Raw genomic sequence first — 25,905 nt, 5'->3', positions numbered from 1 at the left:
CCGAGGGAAGGACGTCCCGGGGCCGCGCTGTTTTCTGAAAGTGCAGGCGGTGCCGGGAAAGTCCGGATCTCACCCGAAAACAATCCGTGCTGCGTTATAACTGGGGAAAATAGCATGCCCTCCGTCTTGCCGGTCACATGCAAATAGAGAAATAATTTCAGCAAGGTGACATCACACGTTTATGCTGTGAACAACGAAACAAAGTATGGCCAGGAACCCGACAGAAGAGAAACAACTGAATTTAAACTACTTTTAAGGTCAACGCTCCAGGGTGCCTGGGTGGCTCAGTCGGTTGTGTCTGCCTTCAGCTCAGGGCATGATCCCACAGTTTGTGGGTTCGAGCCCCGCATTGGGCTCTGTGCTGACCGCTCAGAGCCTGGAGTCTGCTTGCGATTCTATGTCTCCTTCTCTCTGTCCCTTAACCTGTTAATGCATTGTTTCTCTGTATCTCAAAAATAAAACATATAAAAAATAATTTTAAAAAAAGGGTCAACGTTTCTTCACACAGAGATGTGACATTCTAAAATACGCCACCAAGGGACAGCCTCACTGGCCATCCGCTGGCCTTGCTGGCCCAGAAGGGCTCCATGCTGGGCTCAACACTTAGCTGCCACTGACTTGTAACCCTTCCTAATTTTCAGCTAGGAGCCCCTCCTCGTCGTTTTGCACTGGGCCCTCCAAAGCCCATAGCGGACCTTGCCCATGACTATGGGGTAAAGTTATGAAAACTTCTAAGAGGCCAAAATCCATGTTTTTTTTTAACCCCATGGCTCATCTTCGGATTGTATTTATTTACCCCCTGTGCTGAAAAGTTTAGGAGACTGCCTACAGAGAAAGATGGAGACACAGAATCTGAAGCAGGCTCCAGGCTTTGAGCTGTCAGCACAGAGCCTGACATGGGGCTTGAACTCACGAACTGTTAGCTCATGACCAGAGCCAAAGTTGAAGCTTAACCCACTGAGCCACCCAGGCACCCACATTACACTGACTCTTTACAGTTATGTAGCAGTTGTATCACTTTGCTAGGGCTTCCATAACAAAACCCCCCGGACTGGAGAACTTAAATCTATTTTCTCATGGTTCTGGAGGCTGGAAGTCTGAGATCAAGGTGACCAAGTTCAGTTCTTTCTGAGGCAGCCTGCCTTCGCGAGCAGACAGCTGTGTCTTCCCTCTGTGTTCACTCATCCCTGGTGTCTCTCTATGTGTCCCAGTTTCCTCTTCAATGTGATGACATTGGCCTCATTTTAGGTTGATTACCTCTTTAAAGGCTCTCTCCCCAAGTCACGTGCTGAGGTAGTGGGGGTTGGGACTTCAACATAGGGGTTTTGGGGGACACACAATTCAGCCCATAAACAGGGGTGGTAGCTGTGATTTCATTCAGGTTTGCCCAATATCAGACCAGGAGTGAAATGGAGCTGGAGAGGTGATTGCTGCCCACCCCCAACCCCGCCCCCGCCCCCTCCCCCAAGAGCCTGGTTTGGAGCTGGGTGCGGCCTGGGCTTGTCACCTTGAGGAAGAGGTGAATGAAGGCTGGATGGCGCCAGACCGAATATGCAGCTTAGCCCTGAACTCCGCCTGCCTCACCGCGGGCCCAAGCAGCACTTTTCAGAGTGTGAGTCAGGCTGAGGTGCTCCTTCACCTAGCACCCATCTCCCTCCAAGGGGACACCCCTTGACAGGTTCATCGGGATTCTTTCCTTCCCTTCCCCACATCCCTCTTCCTCCTCCTTTTTTTTTTTTAATTAGGGTGGTAGGACACCTGGGTGGCTCAGTCGGTTAAGTGTCCAGCTTCAACTCACAGTTTGTGAGTTCAAGCCCCATGTCAGGCTCTGTGCTGACAGCTCAGAGCCTGGAGTCTGCTTCAGATTCTGTGTTCCCCTTTCTCTCTGCCCCTCCCCCACTCGTTCTCTCTCTCTCTCTCTCTCTCTCTCTCTCTCTCTCTCTCTTTCAAAAATAAGTGAACTTTTTTAAAAATGCACTGGTAGACAAAGTGTATAAAAACTAAATTTAAAGGGGCACCTGGGTGGCTCAGTCAGTTAGGCATCCGACTTCAGCTAGGGTCATGATCTTATGATTCATGAGTTCGAGTCCCACATCGGGCTCTGTGCTGACAGCTCAGAGCCTGAAGCCTGCTTCAGATTCTATGTCTGCCTCTCTCTCTGCTCCTCTCCCACTCATGCTCTGTCTCTCTCCATCTCTCAAAAATGAATAAACATTAAAAATGAATGAATGAATGGATGGATGGATGAATGAATGAATGAGTGAATGAATTTAAATAAATTAAAGGTGAAATTCAGGGCTCCTGGGTGGCTCAGTCGGTTGAGCCTCCGACTTCGGCTCAGGTCAGATCTCACGTTCATGGGTTCGAGCCCCGCGTCGGGCTCTGTGCTGACAGCTAGCTCAGGGCCTGGAGCCTGCTTCCGGTTCTGTGTCTCCTTCTCTCTCTGCCCCTTCCCTTCTCATGCTCTGTATCAAAAGTAAATAAAACATTTTAAACATTTATTAAAAAAAAAAGATTCTCTCCCTCTACCTCTCCCCCTCATTCACTCACTCTCTCTCTCTCAAATATGATGAAATAAGGATGAAATTCACATAACATGTTGTTAACCATTTTAGAGTGATTAATTCAGTGGCATTTAGTGCTTTCAAACACAGAGGTACAACTGTGTCCCCTGTGGCTCTGACACACTTCCAGCACCCCCGAAGGGAAACCCCACCCCGTTCAGCAGCAGCCCTCATCCCCCCCCTCCCCAGCCCCTGGCAGCCACCAACCTTCCTTCTGTCCTGACAGGTTTACCTATTCTGAGTATTTCATAGGATGGAATCCTACAATATGTGGACTCGTGTCTAGTTGCTTTCACTGAGCCTGATGTTTCCAAGGCCCATCCGTGTCGTAGCAGGAGGCGGAGCTCCATTCCCTTCCACGGCTGAGCAGCGTTCCGTTGGGTGCATGGAGCATCTGGATTATCCGTTCTTCACTGATGGATACCTGGGCTGTTTCCACCTTTGGGCAATTGCGAACACTGCTACTGTGAATGTGCGCGTATCTGTGTGTGCGTGTGTGTGTGTGTGTGTGTGTGTTTGAGTCCCTGTTTCCAGTTCAGGACATACCTGGGAGCCAGACGCTGTACAGTGAGGCTCTCCCTGACCGCCCTACAGAAGACAGGACCCCTGCCCCCACCTCTTCCCCCTCCTTTCCTGGCTTCAGAACTGATGACCACATAAAATCACATATATTCACGACTCTATTTGCTTACTCTACGGCTTCCTCTTCCTGCTGACTAGGGCTTGACAGGGTTTTCCACCGCTCCATCGCCAGGGCTCCGACGGTCCCTAACACCTGTCACTGATCTCTTGCCCCGGTCATCTGCTGCAGAATTATGTATCTATCGTAAACCTATGAGGACGATAACGGGGTGAAAGGGACTCTTCCAAAGCTTAGTGGCTTTGAGCAACAGCCCCTCACTCGCCTGACGCTCCTGTGGGTCAGGAAGGTAGCCGGGCTCAGTTGCGCCGTGGTCTCGTGGGAACACGAAGCCGGAACACAGATAACTGCAAAATGAAGCAAAATTGAGCACATTGGAAGTGAAAAGTGCCCCCCAAAAGCCCAGTAGGGGAAAGCCTCTGCTCACTGGGCAGGATGTGGTCTGGAACTGGACACAGGGAGGAGATTTCAGGGGGCGGCAAAGGTCGAGGGCACATGAGTGCCGGGCTGTTTGGGGCCAGCAAGCAGCCCATGTGGCTGGACTGTAAGAGGGGCCAGGAGGGAGAGCTGGGGCTTGGATGTCAAACAAAAGCAGCCACGTAATACCAGAGGAGAGGATGGTGGGGACAGCTGAGCATATGGCACACCTGCCAGGGAGGAGGCCCCCCTTTCTCCTGCCAGGGACACATGCGTGCCCCCCCAACTTCCAGAGATCCCCGCAAGCCAACGACTCACATTCATATCATAGCCTCACACATCACAAGGAAGGGGGGAGGCGTGGAGAGGTATGCACCCCTGTTCTCAAAGCATTGGTAATGGGTGGGGATCTGCCCTGAGCCTTCCTTCCCACCGCCGTCCAGGCCAGGGAGAGAGGCCAGGAAGGAAGTACGGGGCCAGGCAGAGCCTTGAGCACCCTGTCCGCGCGGCAGCTGCGTGGTCCGGGTCCTTCCGGAGATGGTGAACGCGCTCCTGCCCTGGAGAAGACAAAGTCAGAGGGAGCGGGGAGCCCATGTACCTCAAAACCAGGAGGGATGCGGTCCGGCCCGTGGATACTGCCTCATTCTCGCAGCCAACAAACGGGACGCCACCCTGGCACTCAGCTGCTGGCAGGGTTCCCGGGATTGTTTCTGGGAACCAGTTCGCGGGGCTGGTTTCCGGGGCGCTGACGGAGCAGGCCTGCCAAGCCGAGGCCCACAGGGGCCTGCAGCGGTGTCCGCGAGGTGGCAGCCCCACCCACCTCATGCCTGCACGGAGGTTCCGGGAATCCACAGAGGGTCTGCGTCTTAACAAGTAGAGGCTGTCTTAAGCCCTAAAATGTGATGCCTCACATGATCCAGTCATGACTGTGGGACCCTGGCTCATAGCTCAGCTGGCCGTGGACTGCATAGCTCACAGAACGGCCGAGGACACGGCACCAGCTCTGCATCCCTGCTGGAGGGGCCAGGCAGGGGCCAGGTGCACCTGTCCTGCTGGAGAATGGAGGAGGGGGAAAGGAGCCCCCTGCTGGCCCAGGTAAGCCAGTGCCCTAAGCCAGTGAGTGCCCTGTTGGAGAAGTCTCCACCCCCGGAGGCTCTTGGGAGGACCTCAGGCTGGGTGCCCCCGACCCTGAGACTTGCTGCGTGCTGGGGCCAGCCAGTAGGGGCACACCCATGAGGAGCTAGATTAGGGTGGGGGGGGTTGCTGATTAGCACTTTACCCTCACCCTGCCCCTTGCTCCAGCTCTGAAATGTTTTCTGTTCTTGCCCTTGTGTTTGACGTGGCACTGGCTGCATCCATGCTCTGAGAAGGCACACACCCAGGGGACGGTGCCCACTGGGGCCCTCGGGGCCTCCCTCATGTCCTGCCCATCCACTTCCACCAGTGACTCCCGCCCACCCAGCCTCTTGGCCTTCTTACCTCCCCCATTACCCCTCCCTCCCCCTCTCCCTGTGGATCTGGACAGCAACCTGTGGCTCAGGGTGTGGGAGGGGCTGAAGGCCAGCATCCCTCCTGGCTAGCAGTGGAGCTGCAGGATGACTCCTTGGCCCGTGCGTGTGGCCTCCAGCCCCCCCAACCCCCCCGCCCCCGCAGCCTGGCACCAGCAGCCTGCCCTTTGGCTCCTACTGACTGTTGGGGTGTCAGGGCTGATAAATAGTTCTCTTTTCCTCTGCTCCAAGTTCATAATGAGCGAAGCTTTGATGCAGAGTCAGACATGGGAGGTGGAGGACAGCTTCTTCCTGGTAAACTGTTTTGGAATGGGAGCCCTGCCTAGCTTCCTCATTCCGCCCCCAGACTCCAAGGGCAGGCTGTCCCTCACCCCCTGCAGAGAGATAGCACCGGTGGTCTGCAGGTGGAGAAGGTCGGGGCTCGGGGCAGGCAGATGTGACTCTGAGATTGCCTGTTAAGGGAGGACGTGGGACAGACTTAGCTGCTTCTCCAAACCTTGGTGCTCCTCTGTGGGAGTACTCAGGAAGGGGAGGGGTCAGCACTTCCCAACCACCCACACTTGGCCCGGCCAGGGCCAGCGCCCCAGCGTGTGGCTGAGTGCCTTGCTGGAGGGCCTTGCATCCCACAGAGCCCCGGTTCTCTGGCCGCCCTTCTCCCTGCCCTGGGAGCCTGCCTCCTCCAGCTGCAGGTCCAGCACCAGGTCTGCACTCCGACAGTGGGGCCGGCCGAGCAGATCCTGGGATGACGGAGCTGGTCTCGGAGAGAGGAGCAGAAAGGGCAGTCACCTGGGCCAGCCCTTCTGCCAGATAGGCCTCCACCCAGCCCACCCCAGCCTCAGCCTGGGTGGGGAAGCCCCTCTCTCCACTGCATGTACAGACCGCCCCACGCAGATGCTGGGGTAACCGGCTGCCTGCCCCGTGCCTGCGCTGGGGGAAAGTCAGGGGCTCCAGCCCACTTCCTTCTTCCCAAGGGTGGGAGGAGGAGATAAAGCGCAGGTGTGTGTTGGTGGAGCACCCACCACCCTGGATTGCCTTGCTCAGACTGGACCATGAACCCGCAGCGTGCAGCCAGCCGTTGTTTGAAAGGAGGTGGGCCCTTACGGTCCCCTCTGCCGCCCGGCTGAGCAGAACAAGCCTGGAGGCTGCCATGTCCCCAGTCACCGCGGGTCTCTGAGCCTCCTGTTCTCTGTCCAGCCTTTCCTGCTGCCGGGCTCTGACCCCGGCCACCAGGAGGGGGCTGTCTCCCTGTTGGTTACCACGTCGTGCTGGTGAAGTCTCCCTGTTCCTTCCTCCTCCTCTGCAGGACGCTATGTGCCAGGAGGGACGGCCCACCTCAAGCCATCCAGGTCTGACGCCCCGAGAGGACCGGGCCTGGAGGGTAGGCCCCGGGGGAGACCCTGCCTCCTCCCTCCCCTTGGGAATCAGCTGCCTGAAGTGTCTGACCTTCCTGTTCAACTTCCTCTTCTCCCTGCTGGGTCTGCTGGCCCTGGCCGTCGGGCTCTGGGGCTTGGCTGTCAGAGGGTCCCTGGGGAGTGGCTGGGGGGAGGCCCTGCCCGAAGACCCCATCCTGGGACTCGTGCTGGGGGGGCTGGCGGTCAGTGCGGTGAGCCTGGCGGGCTGCCTGGGGGCCCTGTGCGAGAGCGCTTTTCTGCTCCACTGCTTCTCCGGGGGCCTCGTCGCCTTCCTGCTGCTGGAGGCCGTGGTGGGTGCCCTGCTGGTGGCGCTCTGGGGCCCGCTGCAGGATGGCCTGGAGCGCGCGCTGCGGGGGGCCATCACCCACTATCAGGACGACCCGGACCTGCACTTCTTCATTGACCAGGTCCAGTTTGGGCTGCGGTGCTGCGGGGCATCCTCCTACCGGGACTGGACATGGAACCTGTGAGTCCCCGGGGTCCCCGGCGGGGAGGGGACGGTCCCCAGTGGCCAGCAGACCAGGCCATGCACTCGCTTGCGTGGGCACGCTCACTCGCACACGCGCTCACATGGACACGCTCACAGGTACACACACGTGCAGGTGCACACTCTCGGGCCCATGTTTCTGCTCCCTTTCCTGGGGGTGTTTTTGTGAAGGTCATCACACAGGATACCTCAGTGTCCAATGAAAATAACGTTTAGGTTACTTGGGGACACGGCTCTGGACTCCACATCTGGTCTCCCTCCACAGCGTGCGCATGCCGTGTCTGTGTGCGTGTGCAGGTCCGTGTGTGCGTGTATGTGTGCGTGCATCACTGTGTGCGCGTTTGGTGAACCATCGTGGATTTAGGAGCACAGTGAAATGTAGTTTTTACACTCTGCTTGAGGACGGAGCCATACAGAGACTTGGAAACCAGCCTCTGTAGCCAGCAGTAGCGAAAACATGCCAGGCGTTCCAGAAACATCCATGTGGGTGGTCTCTCTCGTGGGCTGTGTTTGACTTTGGTAGTGGCGGGCCCCTGTGGGGTCACGATGCCACATACCCTGTTGGCTTTTGAGTCCCTTTTTTTAAAAATGTTTTAAATGTTTTTTATTTATTATTGAGAGACAGAGAGAGACAGCGCGAGCAGGGGAGGGTCAGAGAGAGAGGGAGACACAGAATCCGAAGCAGGCTCCAGGCTCTGAGAAGCAGTCAGCACAGAGCCTGATGCGGGGCTCGAACCCACGAACTGTGGGATCATGACCTGAGCCGAAGCCGGACCCTTAACCAACTGAGCCACCCAGGCGCCCCCTGAGTCTTTATCTTAGTGACGCCCACTCTTCCTGGAGATGAGCTCGGGCCTGTGAGGGAGGACAAGGGGGATGGGCCGGCAGGTGCAGGGCCCCGGACCCTGGTCAAAGGCCGGGGACCCTTGGCGGCTGCCAGGAGCCGGGGGCCATGAGGAGAGCAACTTCCTCGGGCTCTGCGAGGTCCTCCCAAGCCTCCCCCCTTGTTGCTGCCCCCCTCCCCATCGTGACCCCCCCGCCAGGCTCCCGCCCACCTGCCCCCCCAGTCCTGCCTGCTCAGCCCAGCTCAGCAGCCCCCCCAGAGCGCGGCTGCCTCAGTTCCACCCCTCATCACATGCTTGTCTCCCCTTCAAACCTCTTGCCGAATATGTCCCTTCCAGCCAAGATTTTACGCATGCCTGCACGTGTCAGGGCTACCGCTGCTGGCAGAAGTTACAGAAGCCCGGAGACTGTGTGTGCACGGGTCTGGGTGTCTGCGTGTGCCCTCCCGGCTGACACCCAGCTGTCCCCTTCCAGGGACTTCAACTGCAGCTCCCCGGGCGGCCAGGCTTGCAGCCTCCCCGCCTCGTGCTGCGTCCACCCCAGGGGGGCTGCGGCCTCTGTCAACAAGCAGTGTGGCGCTGGAGCCCTGCGCCTGGATGAGGACGCAGCCGGGAGAGTGGTGCATCTGCAGGGCTGTGGCCCTCCTCTCCGGCGGTGGCTGCGCAGGACCATCCGGGCTGTGGGAGCCTACGCGATTGTCGTAGTGGCCATCCAAGGGGCGGAGCTCCTGTTGGCCAACAAGCTGGCGAGGGCCCTGGCCGGGAACCGGGCGGTGGTGGACCGCCCCAGAGCCGCAGGACCGGTGGGCTTGTCCGCCGGAGCCTCTCACCCCGTGAAGTGGCCCCTGCCACGCTGGCCAGGGGCGGGGCCCTACTGCATCCCAGACACTGGGCCTCCACCTGCTATGCCTCCAGCCCCTCAGGACCCCCCTGCGCCTGAGGGCAGGGCGTGTCCGCCTCTTCCCGGTTCCGTTAGGCCCTGCTAGGATGAGTCCTCCGGCCGCCTCCTGACTTCACAATCTTTCGGGGGCTTTTGATCTCAACCACTGAGTCGGGCGCTGCCTGCTCCCTTGCAAACACCACTGTGGCCTGAATGTAAGCTGAGCCTGGTGGGTGCTGCTGGCCAGGGCCTGCCTCCTGCGGGGACGCCAGGCAGAGCCATCCGGCGGGCAGGGAGAGTATGCGGCACGGAGACCGATGAAATCCTGCTGTCAAGCCCCCGACGCCCACGTCCACCTCTGACACCCACCTCCAAACCCTGCCTCTGATCTGCACTCTGAGCCTGCCTCTGAGGCACCAGGATGCCACCTATGACCCCAGCTGCGTGGCCCACCCCCGATGCCTCACTCTCTCACCACAGCCTGGCACCGGCTCCCCTCTGGGGTCACCTTGCCCTTTCCCATCCACTGCGGTGGTTGAGGGTGAGGCGCAGGTGAAACGAACTGTAGTGAGATGTGGCACCAACACAATAAAGAGCGCCAGCGTTAGGTGGGCATGTGAGGAACCCTTACCTGCCTCCTCGGCCGCCTCCCCGCGGGCACCCTGACTGCGCTTCGTCGCCTTCAGTTACCCTGGTTTCTTCTGGCTTTCACATTAACGGGACCACAGAGGCCCCTCCCAAGAATCGCATCTGCCCCGTGCAGCGTGCCCAGACCCCCACAAATGCACCCGGCCCATGTGGGCACACCCTTGGTTGGCTTCCGGATGGTGACTGCAGCCGGGGACAGTTTCACACAGGTGCAGGTGTGCAGGTGCCCCCATTTCCCCCGGGGTGGGGCGTCGGGGGTGGAGCTGCAGGGTCATGGGTGGGCGCCCGTCCAGCTCTCGTGGATGACTATGACAGGCTGGCTGGGCCACTGAGCAAACTCTGGAATCCCTCTGCGCCTGTTCCCTCGCCTCGGGTCGGGGGAAATGCCCCCGCCTCGTGGCAGGCGCCGTGGCTGGGCCTCATCCGCCTCCTTGGCGAGGCTGCCCCGGCAGCTGGACACACACGTGGCCGCCCCCCGGCCTGCCTGGCCTTGCCGTGTGTGCCCCCAGCCACCACGGGCCCGGCTCCAGCGTCTCGTGGGCTTCCTTCCCCCGCAGCTCGGCCAGGCCCCTGCTGCCCTGCAGCCGTCCCCTTGTGCTCCCACCGGAGACCCGCACCCTCGGGTCCTGCCCCGCCACAACACCCTCTAGACGAGCGAGTGGAGGCATGCTGACTTTATTTTTCGACAGGGGACAGCAAGCACAGGCCGTGGTGGAAAGGTCAAGTTTCCTGGTGGTGTGACGGGCTTGGAGGGGTGCTGCTCTCTTGCTGATGCAGCCAGGATCCCCCCCAACCCGAGGGCACCAGCCAGGAAGGACTGGCGAGGGCACCTTGTCCTCACCACCAGACAGCAGGACAGGAGCAGGGGGTGAGGGCCATTTCTGGGAGCCCCTGCCCTGACTTTCCAGCCCCAAAAGAAGATCTGTGGGCTTGTGGGAGTTCCGCAGGGCCCGACCGGCCCATGTTGTCCTGCGGGGAGATGCGGGGGAGGGGGCGGCTTCTGGTGACTAGCATCTAGGGACGCAAGGTTGTCAGGGTCTCCAAACACAAACTGGACAATGCAGACACCCTCAGGGGCATGGGCTTCCTCAGGGGACTCCTGAGCAGGGTCGGAGTGGGCAGCGGGGTCCCGGCCCTGGGGCTCTGGGTCAGGCTGCAGCCCTAGATGATGCCGTACTGGGCCAGTTCGTGCAGCTCCAGGTGGTTGAAGGCCTCCCATGGGCAGATGACCGTAATGTCTGCAGGAGAAGGGACAGTGGGACCAGGAGGGTCATGGCCCCCGGGGCCACCATCCCCTCAGGGCCCTGCTGTTCCCACCCCACGTGGTGAGAGCATAAGTCCTAGGTGCAGAGCCCTCCCCCCGGGGCACGCCAGCCTGGGGCTGCCAGGTGGAAGACGGTGTGTGCAGCAGGCCCGGAGGAGAGAGGCGACAGCGAGAGCTTCCAGTGCCTTTCCAGCCCCTCCGAGTCCATGGTGACCTCCTGAATGGGAGCTGCCCCGCTGCTGTGAGGTCTAAAGCTTGATGTTGAGGCAGAGAATGAAGGACAGGCCCAGGGTGGCACCCTAGGTAAGCTTCCGCCACAAAAAGGAGAGGAGGGATGGGGCGCAAGGCATACCCACAGGCAGGGGGCTGGGGGGGACCTGGGAAGCCCCTCGCGGCCGTCATACCTGTTCCCAGGCCTTCCATTCCAGGGATGTCGTCCCCAAACCTACAGGACAGAGTGGTCAGGGCCAGTGGCCAGGAAGAGAGGAGTGGGGGGGTGGGGGGGTGTTGGTGCACCTGACTGCAGGCCCGTGTTGCCCAGCGCCCTGGCTGTGAGTGTGCAGGACCCACGTCAGTGGGCAGGCTGTGGCTGCGTTCCTAGGTGGCAGTGAGCGAAGTCTCCTGGCCCATTTGGCAGTAACAGGTGAAGGGTGACAGGAGCTCCCGAGCCCTCCCACCGCCCACGCTCAGGGGGACCCTCAGGCCCCCGGGAACCAGCCCGCCCTATTAGGATGATGGGACCACCCACAGCCAGGACAGGACGACTGAGCACCCCCTCAAAGTGGAGTCCACCTCCTTCTTTCCCAACCTGGGGCTGGACCCCTCCCCAAGCCTTGCTTACCCTTGGACGCCTTTCTTGGGGGGCTTGCTCTTGAACTGCCTGGTTTGCCGCTGCTTAAATTTGGGGGGCCCTTTCCTGGGAGTGACAGGCCCCCCAATCACCCTGGTGGCCGACCGGATCTCGGCCTTAGGTGGCTCCAGGTTCATGGCCAGGATGGCAGAGACCCCACGGAGACCTCTGGCTTCTAGACTTCCTCACGCTGGGAACTGGCGGCACAGCAGGCTGGGGGAGTCCTCAGTCAGCCCCCTTGCAAGTCTCAGCCCAGAAGAGCAGAGGAAATCCTGAAACACGAGATCCTGAGTGTGACCCCGACAGCAGCCCGCTCTCATCTCCAGGCGGGGCTCCAGCTGGGGTTAGGCAGAGGGAGTGAGGGTCCTGGGTGGCCCTCCAGGTGCACCCCCCCTCCGGTGGGCGGGGACACTCCGTCTCATTCCGGGTGGCATGCCAGCCAGTGAGCAGTGTCAATGAAGAATGACTGAGAGAGGGAGGGCAGGGTGCTGGGCAGGGAGGGGCACCGAGCTCAGCTGTGCAACCCTCCCGGCTCCTCCCCTCCCCCAGCTTCCTGCCTCAACTGGTAGAAGCTTCCACCCTACCCCCAGCCCACCCACTCACTGTGCTTAGGGACTGCTCTGGGCACCAGTGTCACCTGCTGGTGTCCCTGAACCCACTGAATAGGGTGACCTCCCCTCTGCCCCTCCCCCAGAACCTCTCCCTGGATGCCCTAAGCCCCTCTGACCCTGCTCAAGGGCGACTGGGCTTCCCCTAAGCCTATTAGCACCAGAGGGAAACTCTGATCCCTCAGGGCCACTCTGAACCTGGCAGGTTCTGGGGCGAAGCACATGACACAGACACCCCTTGGGGCCCATCCCTGGTGTTGCGCGGTGCCCGAATCCAGCCTTGGGCCACGGCCACTGCCGCTGCCAGCTAGAGCGTCAGGGCTGAGACGGTGGCAGGTGAGGACGGGCGGCCCCACCCCAGGAAGGCTGGGTGGTGGGTGTGGGCACCTGGGACCAGGCGGACCCCCCCCATGGATCTTTCCTAAGATCCAGCCTCCGTGCCGAGAGGACGTGCACGGGGTCCTAGGTGGACGGCAGGGGCCTGGTGGTCCTGGCTGCTCAGACCCCATGATGCCCACTCCTCACAGCCTAGACGGTGTAGGCTCAGCCAGACCCTCTCTGCAGTCCCAGGCCATGGGCCTGGTGTGCGCGGCCCTGACCCGGACCAAACCCCTGACGCTGGCCTGATGGAAACCGCCGTCCAAGCTCGCCCAGCTGCCCCGGCCCCAGCCCGGCCTGTGGCTGATGCACACTCAAGCGGGCTGGGAGTGTGCGACCCAAGGTCCCCAGACCATGGCTGGCCTCAGGGACTGCCTGCAACCACCATTCAATATGGGGGAGCTGAAAATGATTGGCTGCGTGACGCCTCTGAGTAGGACAGCAGGCAGACCCCCACAGACCCGTCCTCAGCACGGTGGTGGAAGGCCCGCCAGCTCCCCACCCTGGGGGCGGATCCCCAGCAACTCCCTTGGGTAAGTGGCCACCAAGAAGGTCACTACTCACCACGCACTGGGCAGGTCTCAGGGGGCCATGGGTCAGTGGCCAGGCCGCCCTCAGCAGAGTGCCGGCTGGCAATTTATCCTGCCTCTGGCTAAGCCGATTAGGATTGTTCCCTGACACTACACTAATGAGATTGTCAGGGCCACTGGGTGCCACCTCTGAGGATTCAGGGAGATGAGGGAAGGGGCTCCGTGTGGCCTGGGGCCCAAGGGATGAGCTAGGGATGGGGTCAGGACAAGCGCTATGGCCTGTGGTCACGAACAGCTGGGAAGAAGCAGGACTTTCTCTGGAAACTGTCATCTTTGAAGTGAAGGTGACACTGTTGACCTGGGTCTCCCCCACGTTCCATCCTCTGACTTGAAAAGAACCCGCCTTCACGGTCTCCAAAGTTCTGTGTAGTCTGGCCACTATCCACTTCTTTGGCCTCACCTTTACCCTTGCCCTCCACGCTCCCAGCCCCTCCTACCCCAGGACCTTTGCACCTTTGCCCCCTCAGTCGGCGTATTCTACACCTGTCCTCATTCCTCTAGCTCCCTCTTCAGAGCTCTGCCCTGGGATCCCTTCCTTAGGGTGACCCGCAGGCTAGACCAGGATGCATTATTTCACAGGATGTCATGGCAGCTGGAACTTCCCTTCACCATGCTTACAGATCGGTGCATCTGAAAAACGCTTGTGTTCCCCTCCGTCTTCCACATTACAGTGGCGCGGGGCAGACGTTTCTACAGGACGCCAGCATCTAGTCCCACCGCACTGGCACCCTCCGATGCCACGTCCCTCATGTAGGAGGAGCCTGCCTCGCTGCGGGGCCAGGCCAGCAGCTTCTTCACGGGGACGGCTCCCACTGCGCGGGCCTTCGCGAAGACCGCTGAACCCCAAAGTGAGGCCAACTCGGTAGCGTGCACTCGATGTGTACGTACACGCACACGCGGGCACATACACACCACTTCGTCAATCTGAATTTTTAAAAAATGTTTTTAAAATTTATTTTGAGCATGGGGGAGGGGCAGAGAGAGAGAGAGGAGACAGGGAGAATCCCAAGCAGGCTCTGCCCTGTCCGCACCGATGCTTTGAGCCCGTAAGCCAGGAGATGACCTGAGCGTCAGACGGAGCCACCAGGTCCCCCATAAATCTGAACTGTTGAGAAAAATACAGAAAACCTCTGTGTCTCTGAGATAAGCCGCCCCTGCAGGGAGGCGCAGGGCCCACCAAGCTTTGCTGTGCTGCCGTCTCTGGGGAGAATCTGTCTCTTCCCGGGCCGGTTTTGAATCTGTACGAGAATGCAGTTAAGTTAGATGCTCCGAGACAGTCTCATCAGCGTGTCTCTGGACATAAACCGGGGTTCTCTGGACCAACCCAAGGCCTGTCTCTGGAGGCCACTCAGCTGTTCAGAAAGACAGCCTCAGCCGTGCGTGTCCTACTGGGCACCATGTTTTGCTTCCTCTCTCTGGCCCACATGCCTCCATGCGGCACACTAGCTTTCTGTTAAAGCCCTCGCCCAGGACGGCCTATCGGCTCAAACCCCTCATGAAATTCCACGACAACAGTAGCTTTTTCTTTAAATGAGAAGAGATAGAACAGGCAAACGTTGGGGCGCCCGGGGGGCTCAGTCAGTTAAGCGTCCGGCTTCAGCTCAGGTCATGATCTCACGGTTCTCGGATTCGAGCCGCGCATCAGGCTCTGTGCCGACAGCTCGGAGTCTGGAGCCTGTCTTCAGATTCTGTGTCTCCCACTCTCTCTGACCCTCCCCTGATCACGTGGTCTCTCTCACAAAAATAAATAAAACATTAAAAAACAAACAAACCAGTCATACCTTCCTTTAACCCCTGTCTCATTCAGGCTACTGGTATCAGCACGTGGATTTGCTGGGGGACGGAGAGAAGGGGGGACAATTTCCATGTTGGGGGCGAGCAGGAGATGGGGAAGGGCAGCAAGGACCCTATGACAAAGTCCTACCTGGGCTGGAATGCCCAGCGCCGGGTCTGCAGCTAACGCCTAGGCTGGTGCCTGGGGGGCTGATTCTGGGGCCTAAGCCCAGGCCGATCACCTCAACCCGTGGCTAAGTGGGCTGGAAGCACGGAAGGCTCAGCCCCTGCAGGCTGATCTGCAGCCCTCCACCCGGCTGGCTGGCGGGGGGGGGGGGTCTCCCCAAGGACCCCTGCAGCTGGCAGCAAGGGGCCCTTCCCAGGCTGCCCGCGGGCGCTCACGCCCGCCAGGGGCCTGGCCAACAGCAGCTTCATGGGACCAGATGGCCCACCCCTGCGGTGGCCCTGAGAGTAACCGGAGCCGCCCTGGGGCGGGACTTCCGGGATGCTGGGAAGGGGGCTCCTGGGGTTATTGTCACATTCATTCAAAGGAGTGGAGCTGTTGCCCCTACGGGTTGGTGAGCGCTGTAGGCCCTCGAAGAACGTTCGACTACAACCTGTGCCGTCTCTGTGACGACACGACACAAGCCCTGCAGGTGACACAGAAGCTTCCTGTCTAAGCAGCACAGACAGCGCGTTTATTCTCGGATCAAGTCAGTAAACGATCCTTCCTGCTCCTGTCTGACACCAGCCTCGTGAAGGGCCGTGAACAAAGCTTCCCGAGCAGGAAGGAGCTGCCGGGCTGGGGCCCGTCTGGGTGCAGGGGTTGGGCGAGCGGGCTCAGAGTCCACCCCTCGCTCGGAGCCTGATCTCCATCCTGAGGAAGGCCTTGAGGTTCTCGTCAGCCACGTGCTCCTCCAGGGCAGCCAGGGCCCGCTCCCCGCCGTCCTGGTAGTGCTGCAGCAGCGCCTCCGCATACTCCACCCACACGCACTTGGGACAGCCACTCATGCAGCAGTTCGTGGGGGGCTCGAGCCCGGGGGGCGGGGGAGAAGGGGGTTCCGAGGGGCCCCCGCCAGGCAAGGAGGACTTGTGCTGCCTGGTGCCCTCTGCACCGCACTGAGAGCCCACCTCCACGTGGTCTTTCCCGGACTCTCCGTGGCCTTCCCGGGCCTGGACCCAGGCACGGTGCCGGTAAAGAGTGCTGCTGCCTCCAGGAAGCCTTCGACACCAGCCCCAGCTGGAGAGTCGCCGCGGCCCCTAAGGAGATGGAGGCTGGTAAGGTCTTGCCTGCCCCCAGCTCCAGGGGAATTTCAGCCTCCTGTCACTGGCAGGGGGCCCCAGGTGCTTCGCTCCCTCCTTGCCAATGAGACCTTAGACAAGATACTTCACCTCTAGACTCAGTTTCCCCTCTGTAAAGTGGACATAAGGGCTGCTATAACACACGACTCCTGAGAAATGCTGGGTTCAGGGACAGGCACTGGGTGCACACTCCAGCAGATGGTGGCGTGGGGGGTACCTTGGCACCTCCAGCTAAGAAGGCTCTGCTCCTTTGGCAGAACGGGGGCGGGGTGGGAGCCTGTGAGCTCGGGCCACCAAGTTGCTTCTCCGTCTACAATCAGCGGAGCCGCGTCCATGTCCTCCTACCATCCTGATTGCGGCCACTGCGTTCGTCCCTGTTTTCCCCCCAGGTCATCCCCCAAAGGCTCCGTGGGCAGCCTCCCGCCTCCCCCCCACACCCCGTTCTCCAAGCTCCGGTCACAGGGTCCCCTACCCTCTCCACTGTCTCCGGGGCCCTCAACACTGACCGACGCGGCCCTGACTCTACTTAACCATTTCCTCTAACTCTTGTGAGAAGCATCAGCTCCTTGGTCACTCCGGCTTCCCCAAAAAAAGAGCTTGCCCACAGCGGGCGCGCAAGGGGCCCTGCGGAGCGGCTGGGCCCAGCGCAGGGCGGCCCTTCCCGCGGAGCCAGGGCAGGCAGCCACGGTCCCCTGCAGGCGGGGAGGAAGGGGCGTCTCCAGTCCCAGCCAGCCCCGGCCTCCCGAACGCCCCCAGCCCCACCCCCGCCCCGCGGGTACTTGCCGGACGCCGGGCAGCGGCGGCCACTGCCCGGCCTCCCGCGGCCAAGCTCTCGAGCAGCATCACCCACAGCCCGACTCCCGCGCACGCGCGCCTCTCCCCGCCCCCCGAAGCGTGAGGGGCGGCCTTTCCAGCCAATCCCGGCCCGCCAGGGTGCAGCACCGCCCCCCAATGGGCGCGGGGCTGAGCGCAGGAAGCGGAAGTAGCGCCCATGGGGCGGGACTGTACGGAAGAGCGGAAGTGGCTTCTTTCTGGAGCGTCGGGAGTGCAGATGGCGGGAGCCGGGCGCAGAGGGGCTACCCCGGTGGGGTCGGCGGGGCCTGGAGGTCCGAGGCGGCCGCAGGGGAGACGGCAGCAGCTGCCGGGGAAGCAGCACTCAGCGCCGTGGCCGGGTCCGCGCAGGTGGGTCTCTACCCGGCCCTCGCTGTGCCCGTGCCTCCGGCCGTGGGCGCCCCAGAGGACCGGCCGGGTGAGCGAAGGCGTGAGGGTCTCCAGCGTGGAGGCACTAGCCACCTTCCGAGGTGCCGTGTTTGCTATCCTAGAGGAGGTCAGGGACGACCCCTCCTGGGGCTCTGGGAGCGACCCTCACCCCGGCGTCATGCGAGAACCCAGCGCAGAGACAGTCTGCGGTGAGGATGCCTCCTTGCCTGGCACGCACCCCAGCAGCCAGGGTGGCCTGCGAAGTTCCCGTCCCGGGCCCGGCCTCGGTTCCTCTGATTCTGCTTATGCCGAACTTAAATCGCGTCTCACCTTCCTATTCTCGATCCCAGCAAAGAGAAAAAGAAAGTAAATTGCAAGCCCAAGGACCAGGACGAACAAGAAATCCCTTTTCGGCTCCGTGAAATAATGAGGAGCCGCCAGGAGATGAAAAATCCCATCAGTAACAAGAAAAGAAAGAAAGAAGGTAACGAGCAGGCCCAGGCTGGGTGGCCATAAAGCTCCATGTGTGTGAGTCCACTATCGAGTTTCAGGTAGGAGAAATCTGCCAAGACCCAGTGGTTTGATGAGGGTGCAGGGACACGTGGGGCACTACAGTGGCTGGCCGCAGGTGGTGGTGTGGTTTCAGATGAGGCTCCAAAAAAAAAAAAAAAAAAAAACAAAACCCCGTGAGGCCTCCTGTAAGGATTGTGGACTCCCTTCCCAGGAGGAGTGAGATCCATCAGACGGGATGGATCTCTCCTCTTTGAGAAGAGATCACTGTGTAACAACTCAGGGAGTGGACACGACAGGCCAGTGAAGCTCTTGCAAGTGAGAAATGGCGGTTTCTTGGACCGGAGCGCAGGAAGGATGGTGGAGAGAAGTGGTTGTTTTCTGGAGGTTAAGGAGAGAATTGATCAGAACCCCCTGAGAAACTTACATTTCCAACCCTCACCCAAGGCCAGGCTGGGTGTCCACCCGGCAGCCTCTGCCAGAAATAACAGGGCATTTGGGTGGGGGGCGCGGAGTCCTGTATGTTCTCCCAAATGTTTTCCCAAATGGGAGATTGATTTTACGGCAGTGCTGTTTTATAATTTCCTTGTAAATCCCCCAGTTATCATTGGGGGTTATGTGACTGCCAAAGCGAACCTGAAAGATGCACCGGAGCGGGGGACTGGGGGAGGCACACTGGCCCCAGTGGCAGGTGGCACACTTTGAACTGTGCTCTATTGAGCAGGCACTTGTTTTTGGTTATTTAAGAGATACACGCTCACATGCACGGTAAATCGAGCGGTTCTGAAAGATGTGACGTATGGCATCGCCCGGCTCCCTGTCTCTGCATCTGCTGTCACCCTCTGAGAGGAAGCGCTGTTCCTCTTCTCGGAGGCCTTCCCAGTAGAGACGCTCTGCGCGTTTGCACGTGCTTGTGGCAGGAAAGCTACACGCCCATCCTGTGCGTTGCTCACTATCCTGGATTTGTGTGATAAAGTCTTCGAACCAACATGGGGTGCTTACCCAACCAGCCATGTTTTGATAGACATTTAGATTGTTTCCTCTTTTGTTTTTCATCTGAGCTGTGGTGGACATCTTTGATCTGGCGCTGTGGGCTGTGGGGACCCCGTCCGCACGGGCGCCCGAGCTGGGCTTCGTGAATCCTCTTCAGCTACTGTGGTTGGGCTGCTCCCACTGGGTCTGGTCTCCCTTCCCCGTGGCCTTGGGCGGAGGGACGAGCATGTGCAGCCAGCCTGGCACCACCTCCCTCGTGCCCCTCACGCCACACCCCTCTGTCCTCAGCCCAGGCAGTCTTCAGAAAGACGTTGGAGAAGGAAGCAAAGGGAGTGGAGCCGGACATCGCTGTCCCCAAGTTCAAGCAGAGGAAGTGGGAGTCTGACGGGGCCTACATCCAGCGTATGGAGCAGGAGGCCCAGCACGTGCTCTTCCTCAGCAAGAACCAGGTGGCCCGGCAGCCTGAGGTGCAGGTGGCTCCCAAGAAGGAGAAATCGGAGAGGAAGAAAGCGTGAGTGGGGGTGGGGTAGGGGCTGGGGTCCCAGACTATCTCCTGCAGTACTGGAACAGAGCACACAGAAAGAAGTGGAAAGCCGCTCAGTCGGTGGCTGGTTTTCATTACACCAGAGTCTCTCAGCCTTGGGGGTTCTGGGAGCCTCCGAGCCCTTGGAACTCTAAAGGCCTAGCTTTGTCTTTGCCTTTCCCTGGAAAAGCATCAAGAGACCTCAAGAACCAGATGAGGTCAAGGGCCAGCCGTTCACCCTGACCAGTTGCAGTAGAGAGGTGGGAAAAAAAAGGAGGCTCCGTGCTCCCTCAGGAAGGCTTGCTGGCTACTGGGGGGCCATTCCTGCCCCGCTGGAGATCGGTACTCCATGTTGGGATTGAACGCAGCTCCCGGGGTCCCCCTGCTGCTGGCCAGCTGATGCCGCATCCTGAGCGCCTTAGCTGCGCCTACGCACAAGTTCTGCAGCCTCTCTCAGCCCAGGTGCCCCATCCATAATAAGATCAGGATACCAGCGTCTCCAGCAGGGGTTCGGGCGGCATCCGGCGCTGGGGGAGCCCGCTGCCAGCTGGCGCTCCCCTGCCCCCCAGCCCTGAAGTCTGGGAAGGGAGCCGTGTGCCCTACCCCCCACCCCCCAGGCCTGCAGCGGGAGCTGGGGGGTTTCCACAAACAAGGGTGTTTTGAGCTGTTTCTGTTGGAGTTGCAGCTTTTGAGGTGAGTCTTCCCGGGCTTCCCTCAGCAGCTCCTGAGTCAGCTGTGAGCCGGATGGTCTGCAGCCTCTGCGTGCTGGCAGTCAGGTCAGGTGACCAGAAGCCCGTCCCGGGAAACCTGTCCGACGCACCATCTGGAGGCGCAGCGATGCCCTGGACACAGGGCTGCTCTGCGAGACTCTTTAGATGCAGTCCCACTGCTGACACTGGGGCCGGTGATTCTCTGGGGCAGGGGCCGTTCTGTGTGGCGGAGGGTGGGGAGCAATGTCCCCGCCTCTGCCCGAGGTGCCAGGAGCGCCCCCACCTGTTGTGACAACCCGGACTCTCCCTGGACCTTGTCAGATGTGCCACAGGGGCACCGCCGTCTCCACTGAGAACCACTGACTTGGACCTCTGGGCGCTTGCCGTTCGGAGCCCTGTGTGGTGCGCGGCTGGGGGGACATGGTGGTGGCCCCGCTCTGGGGCATCCCTCCTGGGCAGGGGTGAGCTCTGCCTTCGGAGTGCAGCGAAGTGAGAGTTTATGAATCTGAACAGCATCGTGCATTCTTCCCCAGCTTCCAGAAACGGCGACTGGACAGAGTCCGGCAGAGAAGGGAGGAAAAGGCCGCAGAGAGGCTGGAGCAGGAGCTGCTCCGAGGTAGCTGTTCCTGAAGCGACTGTGTCAGCCTTGGGCCTGCGCCATCTTCGTGAGGTGAGCGGGTGGGGGCTGCGGTGGGGACCGTGGCCTCACTCGTGCTCCTCTGCCCCTGCAGACACGGTGCAGTTCGGCGAGGTCGCCCTGCAGCCCCCGGAGCTGACCGCCCAGCCCAGGACGAGCACGAGCAGGGGCCAGGTGAGCAGGGCCGGCGGTCGCCCCGCGTGTCCCCCAGCGCTGCCTGCCCCGCGGCCCGCAGACGGAGTGCCGTGTACTCACCAGGCATACGGCTGTTGGACCAACGTGTCCTCTCCTCTCCTTCCCGAACCTGTGCCTCAACTTCCATCTCTGTTCTTCAGCCTGGGAAGAAATCGCTGATGCTGAGCGTGCTTTTGAGCCCCGGTGGTGTGCGCCAGCCTCCGACCACGTCGCTGGCCCGACAGCGGATCGTTGGGGAGGAGCGAGAGCGGGCCGTGCAGGCCTATAGGGCGCTCAAGCAGCGGCAGCGGCAGCAGCAGGTGGCTCAGTCACCACGGCCACCACATTCGACGCGCCCTGCTTCCAGGAGGAAGGCAGAGACGTGTCTGTGACGGCGAGACCGCGGCCTCCACGGATGGGTAGATGGCCTGTGGACAAGTGTCCTTCCCCCCTGGCACATACTGGGACTCCCAGGTGCCCCTGCGCCAGCTCTCGAGTGCAGACCGGGGTTCCAGGTCTTTGCTCTGTTTTTCCAGCCCTAAGAGGGCTCTTTTGTGACTGTCCGCTTGGCCATCTCCCACAGGACACCATCTGTCCCAAGTCCCCGTGGACAGGCCAGCACCTGTTCGGGACACAGCCAGTCGGGTACCCCTGGCATTATTTCCCTGAACCCGAAATCCTGTCCTTATACACCCATTAATTGTGGACACTGCAGACTTGGCCAGCCAAACCGACACCTCAGGCCCCGTTGGGTTCAACAGCACCGCACAGACCAGGTGGGAGTGGGCTCAGCGCCTCGGCCACTGGCCCTGCTCCTGGCACCTTGTCCCTGATGCCATACCCCACACTGAGCCGGTTCGAGGAGGTTTGTGCCTTGTGTTCTCCGGGTCTCTGGGGAGAGACGAGCAGCCTGACGGCAAGGACAGGACCCTGGCCCCACGACTTTCTTGTGTTAAAAAGGCTGCAGGAGAATTCCTGTTGAAGGAGGGACCCTACAGACGTTCTCAGTGGTTCTCAGTGCGCTTGGCTGCAGGACTGGGGGTGTGGGGTGGAAAGACTCTAGGGCTCCTGGAGGTCGGAGTTCAAATATTTAGGGGAGGAGTCCTGCTCACATCCCTGCAAGGGCACCTGACTTCCCTCGGGCTCACCGCCCAGGCGCCTCTGGCTGGCAGACCTGGGTCAGGACAGCTCCGGAGGCGTGGTCTCCGCCTTGGCCCAGGCGGCCCTGCACAGCGGGGAGCATGCTTCCGTGGGGTCCTTCTTTGCCCTTCCTTAAGTTTGCATCCTTTATGATTATTTTCAAGTCAAGAACTTTAGCGTTGAAGCCGTATTTGAGATCAGGGCTGTTACCTTCTCAGCAGTGTTTGTGTGGGGTGAGCAGGGGTGCCCCCAGATTACGGGGTGGGCGGGGGCAAGCCCAGACGTGAGCACCGTCCCTGAGAAACGCCCGTCCCTGGACTCTTCGTCAAGCAGAGCACAAAAGCAGGAAGGTGGAAACAGGTTGTGGTGGAAGGAAATTTGCCTTTCAAAACCAAGTTCACACGCCAGCTTTCCTCAGGCCTGTCAGTGTCCCCAGCTTGCCCCCGGCTGGCTTTGCCATGAGAGATCACCAGGCCCAAATCCCAGACGTGGACCCCAAGCTGGAGGCCACCCCTCAGAGATGGTGCCCAGACGGGGGTCACCCCTAGAGACTGAATAGTCTCCTGAGCGCCCGGAGTTCTCTGAAGGTGGGGGGTGGAGGGAGACCCCGTTCGCCCTGCAGGCCGAGGTGTCCGTGACATCTAGGACTCCATCCACGGGATGGAGACCACCTGCGCCTACCAAGAGGAGAGCTGGGGGGGCCGTCATTTCCGTGGGGGTGGGGAAAGACGGGAGCCTAAGTTGCAAGAGCCTTTCTGAGGCGTCATTTCCAGCCCTGGAGCGAGCACGGCCACAGCAGGGCCAGCGGGAAGCCGTGAGCAGGCAGAGGCTCGGCCTGGTGTCCTGCACGCAGGAGTGAGACGGCAGGTGCCGGGCGCGCCTTCACGGCCCTGCCAGCCAGCCGAGGTGGAGGAAGGCATTTGGAGAAAACTCACAACCGCGCCCAGGAGTAGAGGTGTCTTAGTCAGCTGCTGTGGGCTGCGGGGAACCCCAGAAGAGGGGGCTCCCTGCTGCCCGGGGAGTGTGTAAATGTGACCTTATTTCAGAAAAGGGCCTTTCCACATGTAATTATGGATCTCAAGAAGAGATCTTCCTGGACTCAGGGTGGGTCCTAAATCCAATGATAGGTGTCCCCACAAGGAGCAACAGCCACATGAAGACAGGCAGGCATTTGAGTGAGTGACAAGCCAAGTTACAGCAAGAGTTACCAGCAGCCACTGGAAGCCAGAAGGGAGGCAAGGAACGCTCGCTCCCCCAGAGCCCAGCCCTGCCATTTCAGCTCTGGCCTCGGGAACTGTCAGCGTGAGCTGCTGTCTTAAGCCACAAGTTTGTGATCGTTTGTGATGGGGCCTCCAGGATGTGAACACCTGTCAGGAGGTGTCCCCCACGAGCCCCCTCAGCTGAGCACAGTGCCCGCTGTGCTCCAGCAGGGCCGCCCCCCAGGGGCCCTATGCCCTCCTCAGGGTGACCAACAGTTACCGAACGAATAAAAACACCATTCTCGTTCTGACTCCAGGCTTGGTTCTTTCTAAGATAACAGCTTCACACAGCGGAGGCCGCGTCGTCGGCACAACGGAAAATCAACAAGTTCGGTCTGTCCCACAGTGCACAGAGCCAGTCTGTGGTCCAGGCGGTGCAGACACCAGGACAGTAGAGCCGCTTTCCTGATGGGAGGGGAATACCTCCCGGTGCAGAGTCCCAGGATGGTGGCAGGATGCTCAGCCACCCCGCGGGCCTGTCCCCTCCCGGCCCTGGGGACAGTCTTTTTGTTCAGAGGCCAGTTTACCCACCACGGCAACTCAGGGCAGGAGCCCATCTCCTAGGCTCCTGTTGGGTCATCCTGTCCGTAATGGGAACAGAGGGCTGGAGGCCAAGTGCCGGTCTCGGGCCCAGAGCCGGCGGCTCACTGTTCTCCTGGCGGTCATCTGTCAGTTCTGTGGGTGTCCCGGAGCCAGCGCAGCACCTCTGATAAGCCAGTGCCCTTCTGGGCGCTGATTTCTGCCGTGGTGATGTTCTGCTTGGCACAGGCAATGATGTCTGGGAGCCTGATCAGGGACTTCATCTCCTCTATGCTCATGTAACAGGGCAGATCACTAGGGCAAAAGCAGCACCCGGTCATGGTCGGGCTGCCACAAGCCCACCCCAACCCCCACGGTACCCCTGCCCCCAGCCATGAGCCACCCTCCTGGCTCCCCCAGAGCTTCCCCCCCGTGCACTCCTCCAGGACAGAACCGTACATCTTATTGAAGAGGATCAAGACCGATGCTTCTGCGAGCTGCTCTGCAGAAAGGAGACCCAGGAGTTGCACGCAGGACGCAGACAGCTGAGCGGGGTTAGCGGCGTCCACCATGAACTGGGGAGGAAGAAAACGGGGCCACCCCGTGATGGAGACTGTCCTCCCCTGATCCCCTCCCTGGGGCAGCACCATCTGGCTCAGGTAGAGCAAAATGGCTTTTAAACAAAGGATTTGGGGGGGCAGCAGAAGTAGGGGAAAATGATTTGCGTGACAGGGACCTGATGTCACTTGTCTTCCCCTATGGAGATCCCTCTGCTCACGTGGCCATCAGTTCTCCCAGAAAGGGTCCTGGAATTTGGGGCACAGGCCTTGCTAGGATGGGGATTCAAACACAAACCTAAAAAGACACCCAGAGGAGCAAGGCAGAGAGCAAGCCCCAGTCGCTGGCAGAGAATACACACTCCTCTCAACAAACCTCGCATGAGCTTTTACGTCAGCTCTGAGGCAGGAGCATTTAGGGATTGAGCTGGATTCCGAAAAGGAAGCAATTCGAAGTTGGTTCGTGTTTCCCTGACTTCGCCTGATTGCTCGGGAACCCCCCAGCTCCAGCCTGTGCAGCGCGAGGGCCGGCACCAGAGACACTTACGACAGGTGCAAAGGATTATGACCTACCAGGAGAGAACGGCAATTTCCAAAGTAGCTGGACCAGATGGGGCCCATGCACCCCCCCAGCTCCCGGATGGTAATCTTTCTCTGGAGAACGATGTCAGTGAGGTTGGTGCCCACCTGTGGGAAGACTCGAGATGCACAAAGGACACAAGCGCTTTCTCACTGGGAACTCCTGGCTGGCAGCGCTCTACACTGTGATCTAACCCCAAACGCCCCTTGTCGAGGGCTTAGTCCCCCTAAAGCACAACCCTACCCAAGGAAGACTAAATTGGCTTCAAGGGTCCAACGCCCTAAGCCTCAGAGCTGGCTGTGACCACAGCACCTATACCCATCGGGGGATTCGCCCTCGGTGGCAACCTAAGAAAGCACTCTCAAGATTGAGGTGGGGAGGGAGGGCCCCCTGTCACTCACCCACCTCCCCTGCAGCTGTGTCCCAGGAGGCAAGCTCCTTCCCATGACACCCTTCACCTCCCGAAGGTTGGGTTTAACATAGGGACCGGCCGGACTCCAGCATCCGCTTAGAACAGCACATAGCACTTTGCAAGCCGCGAAGGGTACCGCTTCTCCTAACCCCGCGAGACGGCGGGTGCCTACCGTGGGCCGCGTCGGGGGAGCATCGCCCAGGTCGCCCTTCCCATCCCCGGAGCTCAGCTGTGCGTGCGGTCAAGGATCCCAAGAGCCAGGCTGGGAAGGCGGGCGGCTGCTGGACCACCCCCGGGGAAACGCCCCCTCCCGTGGCACCCACCTCCCGGGAGGACCCGCCCCCCGGGCGCACCCCGCCCCCGCCCCCCACCCCCCGGTGCTCCGCCCGCCGCGGAAGGATAGTTTGCAGCCTTTTGACCAACAGCGTTTTCCCGACACCCGTGGCCCCCAGGAGAAGACACATCGCGATCCCCGGCTCCACCCGGCACCCGTAGCTCACGCAAGTCCCGCCCTCCACCCCGTTTTTG

General features: G+C 60.5%; 6 protein-coding genes across 9 annotated transcripts in view; 2 read left to right on the top strand and 4 right to left on the bottom strand.

Annotated features, from left to right (window-relative positions):
• NPLOC4 (NPL4 homolog, ubiquitin recognition factor) overlaps positions 1-3,312 on the bottom strand; it is a 53,547-nt gene extending 50,235 nt beyond the window's left edge. The window contains exon 1 of the mRNA XM_029927110.1: positions 3,257-3,312. Coding sequence (XP_029782970.1) covers positions 3,257-3,312 — 56 coding nt within the window. The remainder of the gene's footprint in view (positions 1-3,256) is intronic.
• Positions 3,313-4,680: 1,368 nt separating this feature from the next.
• Positions 4,681-10,048, top strand: TSPAN10 (tetraspanin 10). Its single transcript, XM_029927109.1, has 4 exons — positions 4,681-4,716; positions 6,433-7,007; positions 8,346-8,841; positions 9,908-10,048. The coding sequence occupies exons 1-4, from the start codon at positions 4,681-4,683 to the stop codon at positions 10,046-10,048; spliced, it is 1,248 nt and encodes a 415-aa protein (XP_029782969.1).
• A 9-nt stretch (positions 10,049-10,057) lies between these two features.
• PDE6G (phosphodiesterase 6G) lies at positions 10,058-16,075 on the bottom strand. Of its 2 annotated transcripts, XM_029928849.1 has the most exons (5): positions 15,993-16,075; positions 14,870-14,921; positions 11,504-11,784; positions 11,067-11,107; positions 10,058-10,636 (listed from the first exon to the last, which is right to left on the bottom strand). In XM_029928849.1, the coding sequence occupies exons 3-5, from the start codon at positions 11,647-11,649 to the stop codon at positions 10,560-10,562; spliced, it is 264 nt and encodes an 87-aa protein (XP_029784709.1). In that variant the 5' UTR covers positions 11,650-11,784; positions 14,870-14,921; positions 15,993-16,075; the 3' UTR covers positions 10,058-10,559. The 2 variants fall into 2 exon arrangements, with proteins under 2 accessions (XP_029784709.1, XP_029784707.1); XM_029928847.1 differs by lacking the exon at positions 14,870-14,921 and having other exon boundaries at positions 15,993-16,070.
• OXLD1 (oxidoreductase like domain containing 1) lies at positions 15,531-17,050 on the bottom strand. The gene is made up of 2 exons (XM_029928850.1): positions 16,947-17,050; positions 15,531-16,121 (listed from the first exon to the last, which is right to left on the bottom strand). Exons 1-2 carry the CDS (start codon positions 17,004-17,006, stop codon positions 15,702-15,704), a joined length of 480 nt encoding a protein of 159 aa, XP_029784710.1. The 5' UTR covers positions 17,007-17,050; the 3' UTR covers positions 15,531-15,701.
• A 134-nt stretch (positions 17,051-17,184) lies between these two features.
• On the top strand, positions 17,185-23,560 carry CCDC137 (coiled-coil domain containing 137). Its single transcript, XM_029928034.1, has 6 exons — positions 17,185-17,345; positions 17,714-17,847; positions 19,155-19,377; positions 20,633-20,715; positions 20,831-20,910; positions 21,072-23,560. The coding sequence occupies exons 1-6, from the start codon at positions 17,215-17,217 to the stop codon at positions 21,300-21,302; spliced, it is 882 nt and encodes a 293-aa protein (XP_029783894.1). The 5' UTR covers positions 17,185-17,214; the 3' UTR covers positions 21,303-23,560.
• ARL16 (ADP ribosylation factor like GTPase 16) lies at positions 23,552-25,879 on the bottom strand. Of its 3 annotated transcripts, none has more exons than XM_029928036.1 (5): positions 25,781-25,879; positions 25,550-25,608; positions 24,959-25,072; positions 24,288-24,403; positions 23,552-24,143 (listed from the first exon to the last, which is right to left on the bottom strand). In XM_029928036.1, the coding sequence occupies exons 1-5, from the start codon at positions 25,839-25,841 to the stop codon at positions 23,972-23,974; spliced, it is 522 nt and encodes a 173-aa protein (XP_029783896.1). In that variant the 5' UTR covers positions 25,842-25,879; the 3' UTR covers positions 23,552-23,971. The 3 variants fall into 3 exon arrangements, with proteins under 3 accessions (XP_029783896.1, XP_029783895.1, XP_029783897.1); XM_029928035.1 differs by having other exon boundaries at positions 24,959-25,083; positions 25,550-25,606; positions 25,781-25,872; XM_029928037.1 differs by lacking the exon at positions 25,550-25,608 and having other exon boundaries at positions 25,801-25,818.
• Positions 25,880-25,905: the final 26 nt, after the last annotated feature.

Source organism: Suricata suricatta, chromosome 17 (assembly GCF_006229205.1).
Source record: "Suricata suricatta isolate VVHF042 chromosome 17, meerkat_22Aug2017_6uvM2_HiC, whole genome shotgun sequence".
In the NCBI taxonomy this organism is placed as follows: domain Eukaryota; kingdom Metazoa; phylum Chordata; class Mammalia; order Carnivora; family Herpestidae; genus Suricata; species Suricata suricatta.
The sequence above is the reverse complement of the archived record's forward strand: the minus strand, read 5'-3'. Positions and strand labels throughout refer to the sequence as shown.

Bases quoted from the DNA above. Each gene is read 5' to 3' on its own strand.
- TSPAN10 (XM_029927109.1), top strand. From the start codon at position 4,681: ATGGAGGAGGGGGAAAGGAGCCCCCTGCTGGCCCAG. The intron at 7,008-8,345 runs GTGAGTCCCCGG...GTCCCCTTCCAG, and splicing joins CGGGACTGGACATGGAACCT to GGACTTCAACTGCAGCTCCC. The intron at 8,842-9,907 runs GTTAGGCCCTGC...GTGTGCCCCCAG, and splicing joins GTCCGCCTCTTCCCGGTTCC to CCACCACGGGCCCGGCTCCA.
- PDE6G (XM_029928849.1), bottom strand. From the start codon at position 11,649: ATGAACCTGGAGCCACCTAAGGCCGAGATCCGGTCGGCCACCAGGGTG. The intron at 11,108-11,503 runs GTAAGCAAGGCT...TCTGTCCTGTAG, and splicing joins CCCAAGAAAGGCGTCCAAGG to GTTTGGGGACGACATCCCTG. The intron at 10,637-11,066 runs GTATGACGGCCG...CTTCTCCTGCAG, and splicing joins AATGGAAGGCCTGGGAACAG to ACATTACGGTCATCTGCCCA.
- OXLD1 (XM_029928850.1), bottom strand. From the start codon at position 17,006: ATGCTGCTCGAGAGCTTGGCCGCGGGAGGCCGGGCAGTGGCCGCCGCT. The intron at 16,122-16,946 runs GCAAGTACCCGC...CCATCTCCTTAG, and splicing joins CCGCCGCTGCCCGGCGTCCG to GGGCCGCGGCGACTCTCCAG.
- CCDC137 (XM_029928034.1), top strand. From the start codon at position 17,215: ATGGCGGGAGCCGGGCGCAGAGGGGCTACCCCGGTGGGGTCGGCGGGG. The intron at 17,346-17,713 runs GTGGGTCTCTAC...TCTCGATCCCAG, and splicing joins CCGTGGCCGGGTCCGCGCAG to CAAAGAGAAAAAGAAAGTAA. The intron at 20,716-20,830 runs GTAGCTGTTCCT...CTGCCCCTGCAG, and splicing joins GGAGCAGGAGCTGCTCCGAG to ACACGGTGCAGTTCGGCGAG.
- ARL16 (XM_029928035.1), bottom strand. From the start codon at position 25,841: ATGTGTCTTCTCCTGGGGGCCACGGGTGTCGGGAAAACGCTGTTGGTC. The intron at 25,084-25,549 runs GTAGGCACCCGC...GTGCATCTCGAG, and splicing joins CTCCCCCGACGCGGCCCACG to TCTTCCCACAGGTGGGCACC. The intron at 24,144-24,287 runs GTACGGTTCTGT...CTTTTGCCCTAG, and splicing joins TTGATCCTCTTCAATAAGAT to TGATCTGCCCTGTTACATGA.